Here is a 19,281-nt window from a genome sequence, read left to right on the forward strand (position 1 = left end):
TGTGTTTAAAGTAGTAGTTTTGTTTATCTTGGTGTTTAAAACTACATAAAATTGCCAAAGAAATTATAGTAGCATACAGATGCTAAAACATCAAAAATACACAATTAGCATCAAACCAATTATCTCTGTATATACATCATTCAACTATAACCAAGACAAATATCTCTACTGACTGTTTTCAGATAAACAAATTAGAAACAATAGGGGGATTTTCCTATGAAGTCACCAAAGGAAACTTCAAGAAACAGCATTAACAACCAACTATGTAGTTTCTACATAAAATCAGTGTTCCTAAAATTCAAAGTTTAAAACTTTGTTTGATTTTTAGTAATCAACTGTTATGAGTCCTTACGACAATTTTATATCCAAAGAAGTGCACTTAGCTTGAGAAGTCCTTTATCACCCACTTTATAAAAAGTAATATAAACATCCTTATTCCCCACCACCACAGCCACCCACATTGTAGAGTTATACTGATAGCACATTAAGTAGTTGTAGGAGAGAGATTCTTTGGGTCTTAAAGTTTTACTGATACAGCTTAGGGATACACTATTTTATATTTTGGTTGCTTATGTCACATAGTATATTACCTTTCTTGATTACAGTGTACTGTCCATTGTAAGAATCCATACTGGATGTTGTTTGTTTTTATAAATCCATAAGTATAAATTTTGGGAGAGAATGTTAAACTAAATTGTACCTCAGATTGTCTCCACCCTCTGCAACTACAAATCTCAGCCCATCAGCCAAAGTAGAGACGAATGGCTTAAGATGAGCATGTTCCAAACTGGTCCACACTTCTTCATCTGTATAACTATTGCTAGGATCAAGGTTCATTCTGAGTGTTCCAGTAAATAAAACAGGATCCTAAAAATATTTGATGTTAAACCCATGATTATAATTTCAGCTTCCAGATGTAAAGTAAATAATTTTCACTGGTTTTTTTTATCTGTCTTATCATTCAAAATCCAGTAATTTGAAAATTTAAAAAGGACTAATTTTTATTCACTGAGAAAAAATCCATATGTACATATTAAATATTGGTATAATCCTACATGATTTTATATAAATCTGTCAAATATTGCTGATTTCCAACTAGATACTAACTAGACTAAGAGAACTTGTAATTTGTACTAACCCAGTGATTTCAAATGTTTGATCAATTATAGACACATGATAATCCATTAATTTTTTCATAATACAACTTTATTAAAGTTAATTCAAATGTCTTGTATGCCAAAATAATTACTTACCTCTTATCATAATTAGTTACTCTTGATTTAAATGACTTCTAGTGCACAAATTTTCTTCAAGAATAGCCTTGATCTTCCACCTATTTCACAGGTGTACTATGTAGTTAAGAGGTGTTTAAGCATGCAAATTAGCATGTGACAACACTCCATCAGCAGGAGTATGACACACCCTCTTATTGCAGTTGATTCTAATTTTTATTTCTTAATTTGGCATGACAGTACTAAGCCCTAATGAATGATTTTAGACATTTTTTCTTTAGTACATTTGGAAAACATTCATTTATTTTTGTATTTCAAAGTATTGTTTATAATTCATTACTGACTTAGATTTTTTTTATTTGATTGCGAATTCTATTTGTTACTCATTTACAGGTAGACAATTCATATTTTTGAATTCATAATTTACTGTTATATTTTAAATGGCTACCAAAGGTACCAACATTCAGCAGCCCATGACAACAGCTGCAGGAAATGTCAGTTGTAACTTGCCAGGAGATAGCCTCTTTCATGCAAGCCAAGGAATCTCTTGATCTACAAGCAATTCTGCCATTTCTCATAGATATTAATCATGATGATGCAGGCTTCGACAACTTCCTCTTCCCATTTCTTTACTGTGCACACGTTTTCAGCTTGTTGAAGCACCTATACCTCAGCCACTATTTTTATGCTTTGATATCACAGGTATGTTGCATGATTACAAGTTTTTTATTTTCCACCTTTTAACTGATGCTAAATGTTTTACAGAACAATTACATGGGGTTAGTATTCCATCCCCTCCAAATATTAGAGTGGCTCATGTACGGGCCCGGCATGGCCTAGCGTGTAAGGCGTGCGACTCATAATCCGAGGTTCATGCCCGCGTCGCGTCAAACATGCTCGCCCCCCCCAGCCGTGGGGGCGTTATAATGTGACGGTCAATCCCACTATTCGTTGGTAAAAGAGTAGCCCAAGAGTTGGCAGTGGGTGGTGATGACTAGCTGCCTTCCCTCTGGTCTTACACTGCTAAATTAGGGACGGCTAGCACATATAGCCCTCGAGTAGCTTTGTGCGAAATTCCAAAATGAAATGAAACAAACGGCTCATGTACTCACATACCCTCATTCAGCAAATTCTTTCCTGATGGAAAACAATTGGATTTATTTCTTCCCCCTTAGAGTTTGAACCCTGATATGATCTTCAAGGCATTTTTCTTGAGTGTAAATTGCTTGCTTCTGTTTCTCCCTAAACAATGCTCCTTCATTATTTGTTACACATTCACCTATTGCTCAAGGCTGTATATCATTCTCCCAACACCATTTTTGGTAGTAGCCCGTATACGCCCACTCACAGACTTGTCCAGATTGTCTGTCTGACCTTTCCCTATACATTTCTTCCTTTATTGTTGAGATCTCTTAGGTCAAGAGGTTGTATCTTACAATTCCAGTCAAATGTCACTCACTCTGTACCTTCATGTTCCTGCAGTCTGTATCTCCTCTTCTAGGCTCACAGCCATGATATTTGTTTTCTGGTTTGTCACATACTAGGCATCTTCAGTCTTGTTGCAGATTGTTTGTCCTGTCTGAACAAGATTCTACAGCATCCTTCCATAGATCTTGCTCCCATTTTTTGAACAACTGAAATCTGTCTGTTTCTCGTGATATTTTCTTATCACCCTTACCTGTTGGGCTCATGAGGTTATCTATATTGCTCCATTATATAAATTTTCTAATTGTTCTGTGTATCATCCCATCTGATCTGTCACCTTTTAATACCCTTAGCTGCTCACTTCTGTTGTTCTTTGGAAGAGGTTATCTAGGCCAGTGGTGCACAAAGTTCGGCCTGCGACGAGTCGCTGAGTGGCCCTCGATGTCCAACGGGAAAGTCAAACATAGAGAGTTTGCACCTGCCCGAAGATTAAGCACTATAGAAGAATATGCATTAGATTAGATACTGGATGATTCTATATTTGTGTTGAGCAATAAAGAAAATTTAATAAGCAAATCTCGTTAATGCATAGGCATTTAATCATTGGTGCAATGATGCAATATTTCTGTAATTACGAAATCTCACGCTTTCCAATTGTTCTTTGAGATTCACTTATGAGCCTTATTTTGATATTATTTCATAACAAAAATGGCAGCAAATCGTAAAAGAAAAGTTGATGACGAAAACCGGCAGTTTCATGATGATTGGACTGCGCAATACTGTTTTGTTCAACAACAGAAGAACGTGATTTGTCTGCTGTGTCATTTGACAGTTGCAGTAGCGAAGGTATCCAATATAAAGCCTCATTATGAGTCGAAGCATAAAGATTTCCACAACGTTGTCGGTGATGAACGAACAGCTCAAATTGAATCTCTGCAGTGGTCACTGAATCACCAGCAAAACGTTTTCTCAAAGCAGTCAGCAGATTTAGATGCAGCATGTGAGGTCAGTTACGATATTTCGTTGATGATAGCAAAATCTGGCTTACCTTTCACTGATGGTGATTTTGTCAAACAATGTACGATTACTGCATCGGAAAAGTTGGAAGCAGGTCGCAAGCTACAGACGGCAGCTTTGAATTGTATGATAGTTCAACAAAGAATTTCACACCTCTCAGCAGACGAGTTGATTGACATCAATTCAATAGCACAGCTACTAGTTCTTGTTCGTGGTGTGTCATCATTGTTTGATATCATAGAGGAACTAATCAACATGGGTTCCGTGAAGGGTCAGACAACTGGGTCTGCTCTATTCGAGGAGACAGTACGATTGTGTAGTAGTGTTTCATTGGATTTCATGAAACTGGTAAGTGTGACAACTGATGGAGCACCAGCCATGAGCAGAGAAAGTAGCTGGCTGGTAGCACTGTTGATGAAGCATCGAGGAAAGCAGAAAATACAGTTGGTGAAGTTGCACTGTATTATTCACCAACAGAACCTGTGCAGTAAAGAACTTGTTTTTCAGGCACTGATGGCATTAGTGACAAAAACCATTAATTTAATCAAATCATGAGGGCTCAATCACCATCAGTTTCAAAGTCTTCTTGAAGAAATTGATTCAGACTATGGTAACCTTGTGTATCACTGTGAAGTATGCTGGCTGAGTCGAGGGAAGATGCTCAGATGATTCTGGGAGTTGATTGATGAGGTGATAAAATTCCTCAGAAGTACAAAGACACAGAAGTGATTTCCATGACTGATCCAGCATGGCAAGCTGATTTGACCTTTCTGGTCAACATGACACCACATTTGAATGATCTGAATTTGAAGTTGCAAGGCAAAAATCAGCTTGTCTGTCAGTTTTAAATCATGTCTCAGCTTTCAGAACAAAGTTGCAATTGTTCTGGCAGCAAGCAGCATCAGGCAACTTCGTGCACTTTTCCACTTTTCAGTCACAGCTACAGAAGAATCAGGACATTGACACACAAGTTTATGTTGGGAAGCTAGATACCTTGATTCAGTCCTTCAACTCACGGTTTCACGACTTTGACCAGTGCAGATTGTTGATGAAACTTTTTGCTGATCTGTTCAGTGTGTCAGTGGATGACTTGTCAGCAGAATATCAGCTTGAACTTACTGATCTCTAGGTATCTGATGAACTGCGTGCTATTTACCGAGAAAACAGTTTGCTTGACTTCTACAAAACGTTGCCTGATACATTTGCCAATCTGAAAGAGAATGCACTTGTCTACACCAGCATGTTTGGCAGCACGTACTGCTGCAAACAGGCTTTCTTGCATATGAAACTGAACAAAAACAACACTCACAATCAGCTGACTGATGATCATCTAGAAGCAGTCTTGCGTCTTTCAATGTGAAACATCAAGCCGGACATTTCTAAGCTCCTAGATGACATGCAGCACCATCCATCACACTGACTTTGTGAGAGTTGACGTATCATAACATTTCTTAGAATAATGTGTAACCTCTTTGATGTAATCGTTATTTGTGTGTTCTTAAATGTGATGTCCATCTTGTGTGAAACAACTGTGGGCGATTTTAATCTTCACTTTTTTGTGGCCCCCAATGGTTACGAGAAGTCTGTTTGTGGCCCCTGACTCAAAGTTTGTGCACCACTGATCTAGGCCATCAAGTGGACCACTCACCACACTTCTGTATTGTGTTCCTTGCACCATCTGGTAGTGTTCTGTAGCTGTTCTCCATATGCTGGTACAACTCTGGTGTAGGTAAGTTATTTTTGTTTCAGTTTTTCTCAGGGATCTATTTCACATGTTATGGATCCCACTTTGGGGTGAGTGATGCCTATCCAGGTATACAGATATCCAAAGTCTGCACCATGAGATCTATAAGGTCCATCATACTCACTGTTCAGTTTGCAGGTTCTTCTTTGGTATATGGTATCATTCATATGTTCATACTAGACTGTAAACTCATGGACCAACGTGAGTAAAACAGAAAAGAGATTGCTACCCATCTCTAATGTTCCTAAGATTGTCAGGTTTGGAAATGGTTTAATTTTCAAAAGGATTTTGTGACCATGTATTGCACTTTCTCTGGACTTTCTAGCTCATTTCTCCTCTCATCCCCCCCTTTTTTTTTTCTCCAGTGGAGTATGTGAGTCCTTTCCACTTCCCAGCTCCTACCCACTGAGTTGGTGAATTACGGAGGCATCCTCCTGAGTGTGCACTATCCACACAGTCAAAAGAAGAGCAGTGGGATGTTTTGTGCTTAATCTTTAAAACTTGAAGTATAGATTGGGTTCAGGTGTAAGAGGAAGGCATGTTGCATGCTAATTAGCATATTTAGATACAACTGAACCATATAGAATTAAATTGAAAGGTCAAGGCTAATGGGAAGAAAAAACTTGTGCACTAGAAGGCAGTACTTATCTGAAATACATTTTCAGTGCAGGAAAATATTCACTTTTATTAATTTTCGGTACTCTTGATATTGCACAATTTCCTGTAATTTTCTGATGTTCATAAAATGTAATATGATTAAAACTCTTACTTCCTGCTAACTCTTGACACACACATATTTGGGATTATAAAAGTATGATATGCATCAACAATAATTTGCAGCAGTAAGGAGATGGCAAAAGCTTATTTTCTCCTTATAGTAATATTAAATGTTTCAAAATGATTTCTGTCATATTAAAGTGATGTCAACTGAACTATCGTAACAAACCTGGGGTATTATAGTTAGAATGGAACGTAGATCGTGTAAACCAATTTGAGAAATGTCTACACCATCAATGATTATACTGCCTCCTGCTGGCTCAATTATTCTAAATAAACCCAATGTCATAGATGACTTTCCAGCTCCTGTTCTACCAACGATTCCAACCTGAATGAAGAAAAAATTAAATTCTTTATGACAGAATAGAGGTTTAAAAAATGCACTCGACTGCTTTTGACAATATGTAGTTCTTATGAGTAAAATATAGAATAAAACTGGTTTGTAATAGAAATTTGGGTACCTTTTGGGCCTTTTAATGGCATGTTTTGTAAATTCAATAGGGTAAGGGCTCTGAACAACATAATCTAAATTCACTAATGTCCTACAGAAATTATGACGTAGGGCTGTTAATTACTAATAGTCTAGAACTTCATAACTTCGAAGTAAGTAAATGAAACATCCAATATATTATAGCTGAATTATATCTGAATAAGCAGAAATTAAAACGATGTTTGAGATTTATCGATATATGCATTGAAGTTTAAATGGGTAAGGGATAGTTTCTGTGGTATCAACATTGTATGTTTAAATTTTATTGTTCTGTCCTAATTTGTAAATTACAATTATGTTTTATTTCAACTTTTATCACTTTAGACAGATTTAAATTAAGGTAACATATAGAAAATGCCTCAAAGTTTTAAGTTTTTGTCACAAGTTTATTTTCACTATTTTTATATATGATAGATTATAAACATTCCTACACTAGTAAATTATTACTTTAAAAAATGATTGAGTGTACATCCGTGGCATTTTAACATTATAAAGTGAACACAATATTCACCTTAATTACATTGAAAACTTTAGCAGAAATATTTTAATATAATATACTCAAATTTGAAACTGAAATAATTGATTTTGTTTCACATTATGAATGACAATTTGTAATAATAAAAGAAAATGAATAATAATGCTCATTCATTTAAAATAAAAAATCCTTAGGTCCAGGATGAATGCGATGAAAACAGTTGGGTGGTTCAAATTGAAGAAAACAATTATATATACCCTGTTCAAAATTATTTTATGCAACCAGTATATGCATGTTTTTTTGCATTGGGTTGTGGTAAGAAAGTGGTTTATGGAATAAGTGAGGAGGAGAAAATAAATTATGTTAGGTCTGCAGGAATACTAAACTGAAGCAAAAAGAATAACAATAAACCTGTGTTCAGAGAGAGAAAAAAAAAAAAGTTTTGCAAGTCATTTAACTAAGTGACATCACTGTTATATTTCTACTATATGTTAACTAAAAATGTCAACTTTTGAGATAATACCACATCTACTGTACACAGTTTTGCCAGAATCCTATCTTCAAATGGTGAAAGGACTGGTGTAAAGATTTACCTAGATGAGGTCCCTTCATAAGTGCTTGAAAGAAATTCATGGAATGTGACATCTAATGACAGGGACTCTATATGGATAGATATGCCTCCAAGTGACCACATTTCTTCTCGACCAGGGTATATTCATTATCCAGGAAGAAAGTGAAGAAAAGACATGAACTTCATGTGCCACAGAGATGGGTGAAATAAAAACATAGTCATCCAAGTACTTTCACATGGAATATTATAAAGTCAAAACATATAGTGTGGTTGGTGTGCATTCAGACTGCTCACTTCAATTTTACCATCAGACTATACTGGACCAGCACCAGCTGTGGGAGGAGGGCAGTCATGTCATATATTTTGGTGTAGTGTTGGTGTGTGCACACTTCAGCTCAATTCAGACACTTTCCACAGTAGATAGGCACTATATACAGTGCATACTTACCATAACTCAGCTGAACAACCAATGCCCACAGGGAAAGGGTTCAAGTGTATAGTATGGCTATCTCTCATCTACTAAACAGACATGGCTGCAGGAGGAGAACTGTATTGTAGTACATTCTCACCTCAACTTTTAAAGCATGGATACAACTACAAGAGAAGGGCACTGTGTCACAGTATGTGCTTGCCTCAACTCTACTGAATACATAAAATGTAAATGGCTAGGGTCTTCTATGAAAAGGGAGGGAGAAATTCACAGTGGGGAGAACTAGAGAAAATGTGAAACAGAAGTAGTATATATATTCCCAAAGATAACAGGATGATAGCAGAATGTCTACTTGCAGAATACAAAAATTGAGGAGATAAAATAGCCAAAAGGTATAGAAAAAACGAAGTTTGAAGAGCATCCACCTTCCTGCTTGAATGTTCTTGTCCAAATTCTGTTAAATGAGATTTAAGAGAAGGAGAAAGATGAGAAATCAAATATGAAAAAAACTTTGAAATAGTCTGCACGCATGCTCAATTCAAGGCAAATATGCCAACCTAAAGAGGTAACACACCCAATCAATAAAGAGAGAAAGAAAGGGGTCATTGAAACAAAGGAAGTCTGTGAATAAGCATATTGAACAGCTCAACAGATCACAGAAGCTGATCTGGGTCTGAATGGTTAAACAAGGAAGATGGGAGAGAAGAATGGCCAACTTCCCAAGTAATTAAATTCCAAGGATGTGAATATCAGACTGGAGAGAGAAATCGAGAAGTGTTGTAAAAGAGGATGTGAGAAGCAACCACAGGATAGATATCCAAACAGCAGTAATACTAGGTGAATAGGAGGAGAAAACAAGCCAGGTACAAAAAGCATGCACTAGGTCATAGAAACTCCATTAATAAGAGCAGCATTAACAGGATGAAGGGGTGGAAGAGAGTGAAGAGGAAGAAACACCTTGTAGTACTGGAAAAAGAGAGAAGCTATGGACAAGGTTTCCTAATAATCAGTACAGGTACAAACTGAGAAGCCAATGGTGAACAGTCAAGGTAAAATGGCATAAAGTTGTCACAGGATGACTGCCAGAAGGATCAATGATAAGAAGCCAGCCACAGTCACTGACAGAAAAGTGCAAAAGAAGGACAAGAATGTGACAAAAGGAGCAACAAAAGCCAAAAAGCCCTACCTGATGGGTAAGAGATTGGGCTAATTCCATGTTCATGAAGAAGTGAAGTTAAATCTAGAAGGAAAAGAAATGCCTGAGTGTGAAGTAAGAGTGAGAGAGGAAATCTGAGGTTAATGTTACTGAGCTTGGCAAAAGGTTGTCAGTAACAGTACTTGAGAAGTAAATCATCAAAGAAGGGAGAGATCCTTTCTGAGGAATGATTGATAAATGAGTGCAAGAACTAGTCTTGACACAATTCTATCATTAAGATAATATCTTAAGATATACCTATAAAGGGGAAAATGTATACCAAGAATGAAAACATGAGTCCACACAGTTTGAGACACATTAGTGTTTGTCTCCCCCCCCCCCCAAAAAAAAAAGGGGTACTAATGGAAGGCAAATTCCTTAAAAGCAAAGGAACTTCCTGTGTGAAGAGAATGGGAAGTGTAAAACCTGGTGGCTAGATATGCCACAACTGACAGACAAAAGAGATAGGCTGAAATCAGTTGAGACAAAGGAAGAAATGTCCAAAAGTACCTAACATTGAATGAAGTGAAAAAGGACATATAGATCCCAGGATAAGTTTCTCCTTCAACTGAGTAGACTTGGAAAAGGAAGGGAGGTAGGAAAAGAAATATTCTGGAAGAGCTTAACAAAAGGACATAGTATGGGAAAAAGAACAACAGCTCCACACCATGAATGCGGCAAGCAAAGACCCACACAGTGTCAAAGAATATAAGAGGGGTTTACACTGAGTTGAAAAAGATACAAAAAAGAAGGAACTACAGAATATAATGGGAAAGCAGGCTGAGAAAGAATTGTAGGAAGGTGTCCACCACATTGATTACAATCAAATGTAAACTAGGTGAAAAATAATGTTGATGGGGATGGATGAAGATGAAAGGAAAAGAAAACCAAGGTGGGGAGATAGAAAACAATTGTCAGCAGAAATTGAGACCAAGAGTAGGAGAAGAGACAGGTATCTAACAAATGATATATAGCTGAAAGACATTGGCAAGAAGAGTTACAAACTGGAGTTACTGGTAGATGGAATAAGAGAAAAAGTGGAAGGCCTGAAATCCAGAATAGGAAGATAAGAAGATTTAGATGAGGAATAGGATAAAAGGACAAATTTAAGGAAGAGGAAAACAAAACCTGGAAAAATAGAGAACATGAGTCTTATGACAACAGTACAAATCAACAGGGGGTAAAACACATCAGATATGACACCTGGGAAAAGCAAGGGAGCTAGACAAAAGAGGTACACAAAGAGAAAGAAAGAGGAAAGTAATTCAGACCTATGAGTCTCGACAGCAGGGGAATAAATTATAGAGAGATAAAGTAGAAGTAGGACAAACTGCTACAGAAGCAATAAGAAGCATTGAAGTGCCACAGAATTAGGAAAGAGGATAGAGGTAAAAGAGAAAGGGATATTAACCCCATTCTGGCTCCATAAATACCAAAAATAGGGAATCAATAAAAGAAAAGGAAATCTGTGAATCAGGACATGTAAGACATTTGAGCATGAGAAAAAAAGTTATTGGTGAAAGAAAACATGATAAGCTTAGTTACAAGCAGGGAGAAATGAAATTAATAAAGATTACAGGCAAAGGATAAGAAAAGGAAGAAACCCCAGAAATCTGGAAAAAGATTGAAAAGTGAAGGTTGTCTCATGAATGGCAAAGTACTACTCTAAAACCAATCAGAGAAAGGATGCAGTCCATTACATCATTCACAACTGCTGAGAAAAAAAAACAAAAAACAGTCAACAGGATGGGAGCATGTGGCCCATAAAAACACAGCACATTGAACAGTTCTTCTGTCAATAAGCCTCCAATAGCCAATGGCAAAAATAAGGCTCAAGTGGGAACAACGTTACATACTCTGGACCGAATATAAAACACTTTCCTTTGAGAATTCAAGGTAATGATTAAAGCTTTCCAAACATAAGCTAAAGAAAATGAATATCAAGGCCTCATGAAAGATAAAAATCTCATGAAATTGAACACAGTGTAGAAAATTTAAAGAAATTCTGTTACTATAGTGCCAAGGTGAAGAATAGATTTTTCAAATACAAATGCATAGATATATATTACTTTCCTACTGATGGAGGGCTTTTGCTGCAAAATGATGTTATTATACAACAGTACAGTTAATGAGAAATATTGTGAGGTTAGGTGGGAGTTCTGCAAATCTATAAAGCAGATGCATGGGAAAGATAGCTAAACTTTGTGCAAAGATGTAGTATCATTTAAATAAAAAATATCTAAATTATAAACAATAAATTTCAGAAAATCAGTTTTGAAGTATTTCTACATGTTTGCTGTGTGTCCACTTTAATAATAGTGAGAAATCATGTAGGATAAAGATAAATTATGAAATGAAAACTAAGCACTTTTTGAACATTGGACCTTTCTTTTTTAAAGGTGAATTACAAATGTGCAAGAAATCTAGGTTAACATGGATATCCATAAAGCCACTAAATATCACATCATTACCTTTTATGTTCCATACTGTTACCTTCCTTTGGAGAAGGAAGGTCTACCTTTTCAAAACAACCATGCTACATTACTTGTTTATATACAACTAAAATGTTAATTTTTTATGGTAATGAGTAGCTCTTAAAGCAAATGTATTTTTGTTCCTTTGACATACCTTTTCTTCAGGTTTAATACTGAGATTAATATCATATAAAACTAAGTTCATTCCTTCTCTATATCTTGTGCAATAGTTTTTGAATTTGACAGCTCCTTCTGTAGGCCAAGGCTGTTTTGGTTTTTTTTCTGGGATTTCCCATTTTGGCTGTAAGAAGTATAAATTTAGTTACTGAAGTTTGCAAAAATATCAGAGGTAAAAAGTATTATTTTTACAAAGGATATTTTACAGAAGTGAGACTAGTTAAAACAGTTCAAAAGGAATTTCTTTCAACAGGTGTCCAGATAACTAAAAATAACTTCATTAATTGTTCCAACTGAAAAAAATATGGACAGAAAACATTTTTACATAAATGAAAGTTTTATTTTTTATATTAAACATCACATAGCCAGTACAATAGTTATTGGTTAATTTTTTGTTGTTAAGCATAAAGATACACAACAGATTATTTGTGCTGTAGCTATTATGGCACAGTATCAAAACCCAATTTGAAGTGTAATAAGGTTTAAGACTTACCACTGATCTACTGGGGGGTAGGTGGCATTATTAAAACAAGAAAAATAACATGGTTGTGAAAATAAGATGCAAACAGATGACTTGTGAGATTTATACTTCAATTGATCTGAGTGATTTTAGACTGGTTTGCATCTACCATGACCATTATCGGTGTTTACAACTCTGTTATGATTAAAATTGCATTTACCTGTACAGATAACACTGGATCTTCCTTCATTTCAAATTAGAAACTCACTGCACATATCATATTGTCTTTTATGAGGCCATAGAAAGAGGTGAATATAAGATGAAAGAAATCTCTTTTTGTTCAGCATATTAACAACAGATACTTTACTAATATTACTATGATAAGTAATAGTGTAGTTACTGATAAGAGAGATTTGTGTGACAAATGATAACATGGGAGCTTCTTCCTAAATGCAGTATGTTACAAAATATTTCCTTTTCCTTGTTCCTGAGCAGAAAGTGTTATTTCCCAATTGCTTATGCCTAAAGTAAATGGAAAAGACCTATTTTTCTCTTCAAACTTTGCTTTTGTGACCTGGATAATGAAATTTTCAAATTTATCCATTTTCCAGAACATTCCAGGTAGACTCAGTGCTGAGTAGCTGATAGAGAATTTTCTCGAACTTACAAAATTTTCAAGAACTTTCTAGAACCTTTTAAAATTTTCTAGAATTTCCCATAGTAATATATATACAGGGGCTCACTACTCGCCACTTCAGTTTAATTCTAGCTGCTTGAGTGAACACATAGACCTATCTGATTTTATCAGAGATAGCATCAAGAAGTTGCAAGCATTCTCCAGATGCATTCTGCTGTGTATGTGGCCAATTTAATAAGACGAGCAAAAAAGTACTCTGTGACGGCATCTAAGATGTGTGAAACCTACAAGGCATATTTCGTCATGCCTGTTGTGGATCAGGACAAACCCTGGGCACCTCATTTTACCAGCGAGCACTGCAAAAAAACTGTAGAAGGTAAGACAGACAATTTTTGCTTGCTTGAGTAGTAAGATTTTATATGATACAAATTTTAGACCTTTTAAAATTTAAATATCTTTCAGTGCACCTTAAAGAGGAATACAACAGTGTCAAGACCTTGCTAGAAGCCTTGAAGTATGATAAATATGGGTGGGAGGCTATAGGATTCTTCAAAATGGTGGCATTCCTGATGGGTCTCCAAGGAGGCTTTATCATGTTTCCATGCTATCCCAAAGGCAAAGATAACAGGAATCACTGGCCACAATGGACCAAGTTCTCTGTGGAGAGGCACAATGTCAAGTGTGAGCTGCTAGTGGACTTCCAGAAGGTGTTGTTTCCATCATTGCATATAAAATTGTCTTATGAAACAATTTGTCACAGCTCTTGATAAGGAGTCTGCAGCCTTCAAGTACCTTTGAGACTTCTTCCCTAAGTTGTCTGAGGTAAAGGTAGAAGCTGGTGTCTTCATTGTATCACAAATAAAGAAGATCTTGGAGTGCACAGAAATCCCCAAGAAGTTCAGAAGAAAGGAAAAAAGAGCTTGCTGCAGTGGTTTGGGGCTTCTTGGTTAATCACAAGGCCAAAAATTATGTGGAACTGGTTGAGGCTCTGGTGAAGAACTATGGCAAAATAGGCTGCAGGATGTCCCTGAAAGTCCATATCCTTGATGCTCATCTTGATAGATTCAAGGAGAACGTGGGAAAATACTCAGAGGAGCAAGGCAAGCACGTCCACCAAGATATGCTGGACTCTGAATGTCACTACCAAGGAGCGTATAATGAAAATGGGATGGGAAGCTATATTTGGGGGCTGACACATGAAAGTGATTTACATTACAGTAGCAAATGCTGAAAAACTTCAAAACATTTTGTCTACCTTTAGTATAAATACATGAAAATCTTGATTCATATGTTATTCTATTCAGACCTTATGTAAATGAAAATGTGTAAATTTGCCTATTTTCACTTAGAAAATAGGTTAATTTCTAAATTTCATTATCCAGGTCACAAAAGCAAAGTGAGGGGAATAATGGCCATTTTCTGTACTTTTACAACATAAGTAATTAAGAAATAACACTATCCCGGAATAAAATTTGTATAACGTAGTGACATTAATTGTTATTAGTCTGCCTCATACATTATCTACATGTAAGTAAAGTTGAAATTACCAGCTGTATGATGACATTTATGTGGGAACTGTTTGTCTTACAATTTGGTAGCAGCTTTAGCATTCTAGTAAAACTCTCCATACAGTAGATCCATGTTAAACAGTTTGTCAACTGAGTGCAATCTGCTGAGTACTTGTGTGTTCCTTCACACACAGAACTTTAATTTTAATACTTTTTAACTTCTGTTTTTTTTAAGATCCTTCACAGATGAAATGATATGATTATGCAGTACTCTGATATTTAATAAAAAAATATAGATTTGCTGTGGTCAAATTTTTATGTACTGTGGCACAACTTGTTTCATTTGTTACTGCCTACACTGCTGCCATTGTTATTTACATGTATGATGCATATTAATAAAATTTATTCAATACTATTATCACACCTCAAGCCATCAAACAGTTATTTTCATATAACTGGATTTATGAATAACCTTGTATACATGTTCTTGTGTGTGTGTGTACATGTATATACAAGCTGAACTACCTGTCAACTAATGGGTATGTTTAAACTTAATTAAAACAATATAAGTTTAACAATAATCATATATTTGAAAGTAATAACATTAATATAACATTTCTCTTAAAATTATAACAAAGCTTTTTCATCACAACATTTGCAGTTTACTTTCCATCTACCAACAAATAAAGATTTTGATGTGAATCCCACCCTTGAACACTCTACATCTCATTGACCATGGTGTCTGAGAAACAATCAATCAACTTTCATGCTTTGACCTTGAATCTCTTTTAGAATATTTAACATTGTATAAAGCGTTAACCTGACAAGGTTGTTTGAGGTTGACTGAATAGGATTTGAGTAACTAACTAACATTCTTGACAAAATAGAAATACAGGTAAATTCAGTTTGGCTCCCTTAGGACATTCCCCATAATTCATAGTGTTTACACACAAATTTTGGTGGAGCTTGATTAAACAGGTTTGGAGGAATTAGGAATAATGCAAACATACACACATTTCGTCTTGTTATATTTGTTATAAAAACATAACAGCAAGTTTGTTTTTTTATTATGTACCTCTTCAGGAAGGTAGTCATATTCATCTATTCGTTCAACAGACACAATTCTTGTTTCCAGTTCTGCAGACTTCCTTATAAGTAGTGTCAAAGCTTCAGTTACCTATGAATATCAACTTCAAACCATTATGATAAAATTTTGGAATTGGAAGAACATGACTAAAACAAAACTATAACTAAATATGGATTAATACAATCATATGAATATAAACCTTCTTATATTAAAACAATTATAAGAATATACTACTGAAATAAATAATTTGGCTTACTAACTTCAATAATTCATATTAATATATCAGTCATGAAAAAAATCATGGAAAAAACCACAAGAGATACACATATCAGAGTTGGATACAATGTGTAATTGCAGCTGTATGGTAAAAAAGATTATCACAAATAATTAAAAAGAAAAGTGAGTAAGTTGTACACTACTATTTTGTATGCAAGTCCTTTGCTTAACACAAAACATTACATCTTGTTCCTTCTTTTCATGCTACCATGCAATTTATAAATTTATGATTATGGAATACTGTTTCAAATTATTACTCCTGACAGTTTGGCAAAGTTGTATTTTACTTTTTAACCTTTTCTGTTTTTAGACAAACAATCTTAATTTTTTAGTGTTCTGTTGGTTTCTTTGTAGTTGAGACATCATTTTACATGTACTGTATTCCCATCCAATGAGCTGTGTCCCTCAGGGAATGATGTGACTGATCAAAATCTGCCTGCACTTGTCAGCAGTAGTGTTCTGAATATGGGATGAGAAGAGAAGCTGCACAATGTGCAAGATAAAGAGTTGAAAGTTCTATTCCACTAAGCATAATATTATTTCCAGTCCTTGATTGTGCAGGAATGCCTGTTAGATTTGGCACTTGTATCTTCTGAACACCAGGTGATGAGTACCATCAACTACAATGAAGTAATTCATGAATTTTCAACCATGAAATCCAGGTGCCATAAATTTTTGTTAAATCACTGACATTGTTTTTTGAGATTCAGCCTCAAACTTATAATAATCTCCCACTAGTCTTTATTATAAGTAACACTATTTTCTTCACTGCCATCAAACAAACTGTTGTTGATTATTGCTTAATTAATTCAAACTTGTCAGGTCAATTTCAACCATCATTTGGTTTGCAAATAAGATATCCAAAAGATATTTAACATTTTTTGTAAAGCTCTGGTTTTCTATCTCGACCACTTCTTTTATTAACAATGTCATTTTCACGTCTTCGTCAACCTTGCATAAAGCTTGTACTGAAATGTTGATTCTTACGATAATTTTCATATGAATTATTCTCGACCAGCCAATACTTTAATTTCTACACATGTCGTGATATTTTAGTCCTGGAAGTCATGACTGGATTAACACTACTACAACTAGACATTGTATGACTGCCTATGCTTTCATAGTGCATGGCATTTTATAATTGGTTGCATGACAACCAACTATAGTGTTCTCTAGTGCAGTTAACTTCCACATGATCAAGTGATGGAATACTCATAGTATTTGCCTTTAATACCCTTTTTCACTACCATTATACAGTTACATCCAATACTGTATGTAGTATGAATAAGGCACAAAATTCTAATACCTAAGTAAACCTTTTTTTGGTTAAACTAAAAACAAAACAAGTATCCATTAATGAGTCCAGACACATATCACTTTACTAATTAGTATTTACCAATAAAAAAAATTAACAACTAATTAAGAATTGGACTTAATGATCATACTCACTACTAAAAGTGAAAATGATTAATGTATGGTTGCTATAGTTTTAACTGTTAAGTCATACAGTCTACATTATTTAATTCTAATTATGCTTTTGCTTTTTTTATATTTTCGTATTATAAGTTTTATCTTATTGCTATTTTAATTGAGTTTTAAAAGTTTTTATTTTTAATTAGATATTTAAAATTGTCCATTTGACTTTAGAAATTTTATGCAATATTTTTTTTACCTTAAATTCGTTTTCCTAGCTAATTTCTTTTCATATTAAAAGATAAACTGACAAACAGAAATTCTGTAAACTGGTAATTCTATAACTTATAAAAATATTACAGTTTTTAACACAATGCAGTGTGGTTTCCCAATATTTAACCATCACTGTTAAAATTCATCTCATTAAAATTATCTTTGTAAAAGCAATAAATGTGCTCGAAAACAATTTTTATATTTTAAATTTTTTTGAAGACCAAGTATTACCTAAGAAGAAAATCAAAACAACCAACCTACATTTAATGCATAAGAAAGAGACAGCCCCACAATTCCAGGACTGATAGATCCTCTACCAAGAACAGCAAAAAGTGAAGCTGATAATACAATAATGGAGCTTAAGCAATCTAAACGAATGGCTAACCACCTGAAAATGTAAAATTACTTTTATAATCTGTTGATTGAAGGAAGGTACTTACATAAATTAATCTTTAAAATAATGATGATACCAAACATCACTTTGAATAAATGCATTTTGACACTTCAAAGTTAGGTGTAGAATGTATCTTTAAAACTTTATGGCATGAACTTTAGTGTAGTTTATTTCATTAACAATTAGTTTTAAGTATTTTACAAGTTAATTATGCTTTCATAGATAAGCCAACTGATTTTCCACTTATTTCAAAGATACACCTTCAAGTCTGGCTTCATATGTAAAATGTTACATTCCTTCCATATTTTAAACTAGCAATACCCATTTAATATTTATTCAAAGAGCATAAATATTCCACTTAAAAGGACAAATTTATATACTTGATGAAACTCATCATTCAAATTTTACTTATCTATATTATTAAAGTAAGTTATATTTTCTAAATGAGCTTGCATGAGTGTGTATCAAAATTAGTTTTTAAAACTTTTATGTTGTAACAATGTATTTTATTGTGCTATACATAAGCTCCTGTACTACACTTTTTTCATAATAGGAAATTGCAGAAGCCATGTTTAGAAATGGCTGAAAAAAGAAAACAAAAATAAATGTTGTAATTTTCCTATACAGAAAATATATTTCTAATAGTTATTTACCTCTACTCACATATATAGCTATTTTAGTTCATTGCTCCCTCTATAAGCAAAAACGTTTTTTGCACACACTGCGAGCCTTGAAATGCCTACCCAGCTGGAACTGACTAATTTAAATGCATCTCATGAAAATTATCATGTGAAAATCCTCTACACTTCTAACACATGTGATTTCCTTCAATTCTATTGAACTATTATTTCAAGTGAAAATGGAACCATCGGTTTTCAGTGGGGAGGAAGGTTGTATTTGTCGGAAACATTTTCAGTACAGGAAAATTATAACTTCCAATATGGTACATCACTTCTTCTCACATAAGTAGCTAGAATCCCACATTGAACAGGTGGAAGGACTGGTGTGAAGGTAAGAAAAAAACATTCTCAGAAAGTATCTTTATGACACTTCCCAAAAGGAGATCTTCAGAGTCGAAGATTGTATGTGTATGACTGCATCACTTCCAAACCAGGTACACTCTTTGCCCATGGTGAAAAAATGTTGCATATGTGAGCAGAAAGATGGAGGAACACATTCCAATGGGAGAGAAGTATGGTAGGATAGTGATCTGAACCATACATCAT

At 34.7% G+C, this 19,281-nt stretch overlaps 2 protein-coding genes across 3 annotated transcripts in view; one reads left to right on the top strand and one right to left on the bottom strand.

Moving 5' to 3' along the window:
• Nucleotides 1-19,281, bottom strand: part of LOC143244898 (multidrug resistance-associated protein 1-like) — a 113,045-nt gene that overhangs the window by 3,891 nt on the left and 89,873 nt on the right. For both annotated transcript variants that reach the window (XM_076490386.1, XM_076490388.1), the window contains exons 25-29: nt 17,923-18,049; nt 15,688-15,789; nt 11,985-12,131; nt 6,365-6,523; nt 701-867 (exon numbers count right to left, since the gene is read on the bottom strand). In XM_076490386.1, coding sequence (XP_076346501.1) covers nt 701-867; nt 6,365-6,523; nt 11,985-12,131; nt 15,688-15,789; nt 17,923-18,049 — 702 coding nt within the window. The remainder of the gene's footprint in view (nt 1-700; nt 868-6,364; nt 6,524-11,984; nt 12,132-15,687; nt 15,790-17,922; nt 18,050-19,281) is intronic.
• On the top strand, nt 863-17,926 carry LOC143244900 (uncharacterized). The gene is made up of 2 exons (XM_076490393.1): nt 863-1,934; nt 16,330-17,926. Exons 1-2 carry the CDS (start codon nt 1,725-1,727, stop codon nt 16,447-16,449), a joined length of 330 nt encoding a protein of 109 aa, XP_076346508.1. The 5' UTR covers nt 863-1,724; the 3' UTR covers nt 16,450-17,926.

Source organism: Tachypleus tridentatus, chromosome 2 (assembly GCF_004210375.1).
Source record: "Tachypleus tridentatus isolate NWPU-2018 chromosome 2, ASM421037v1, whole genome shotgun sequence".
NCBI lineage: Eukaryota > Metazoa > Arthropoda > Merostomata > Xiphosura > Limulidae > Tachypleus > Tachypleus tridentatus.

What these genes read in the sequence shown, in the direction of transcription:
- LOC143244900 (XM_076490393.1), top strand. Translation starts at nt 1,725, where the DNA reads ATGTCAGTTGTAACTTGCCAGGAGATAGCCTCTTTCATGCAAGCCAAG. An exon ending in TTTATGCTTTGATATCACAG is followed by an intron (nt 1,935 to 16,329) that starts GTATGTTGCATG and finishes GTTTCTTTGTAG; the next exon opens with TTGAGACATCATTTTACATG.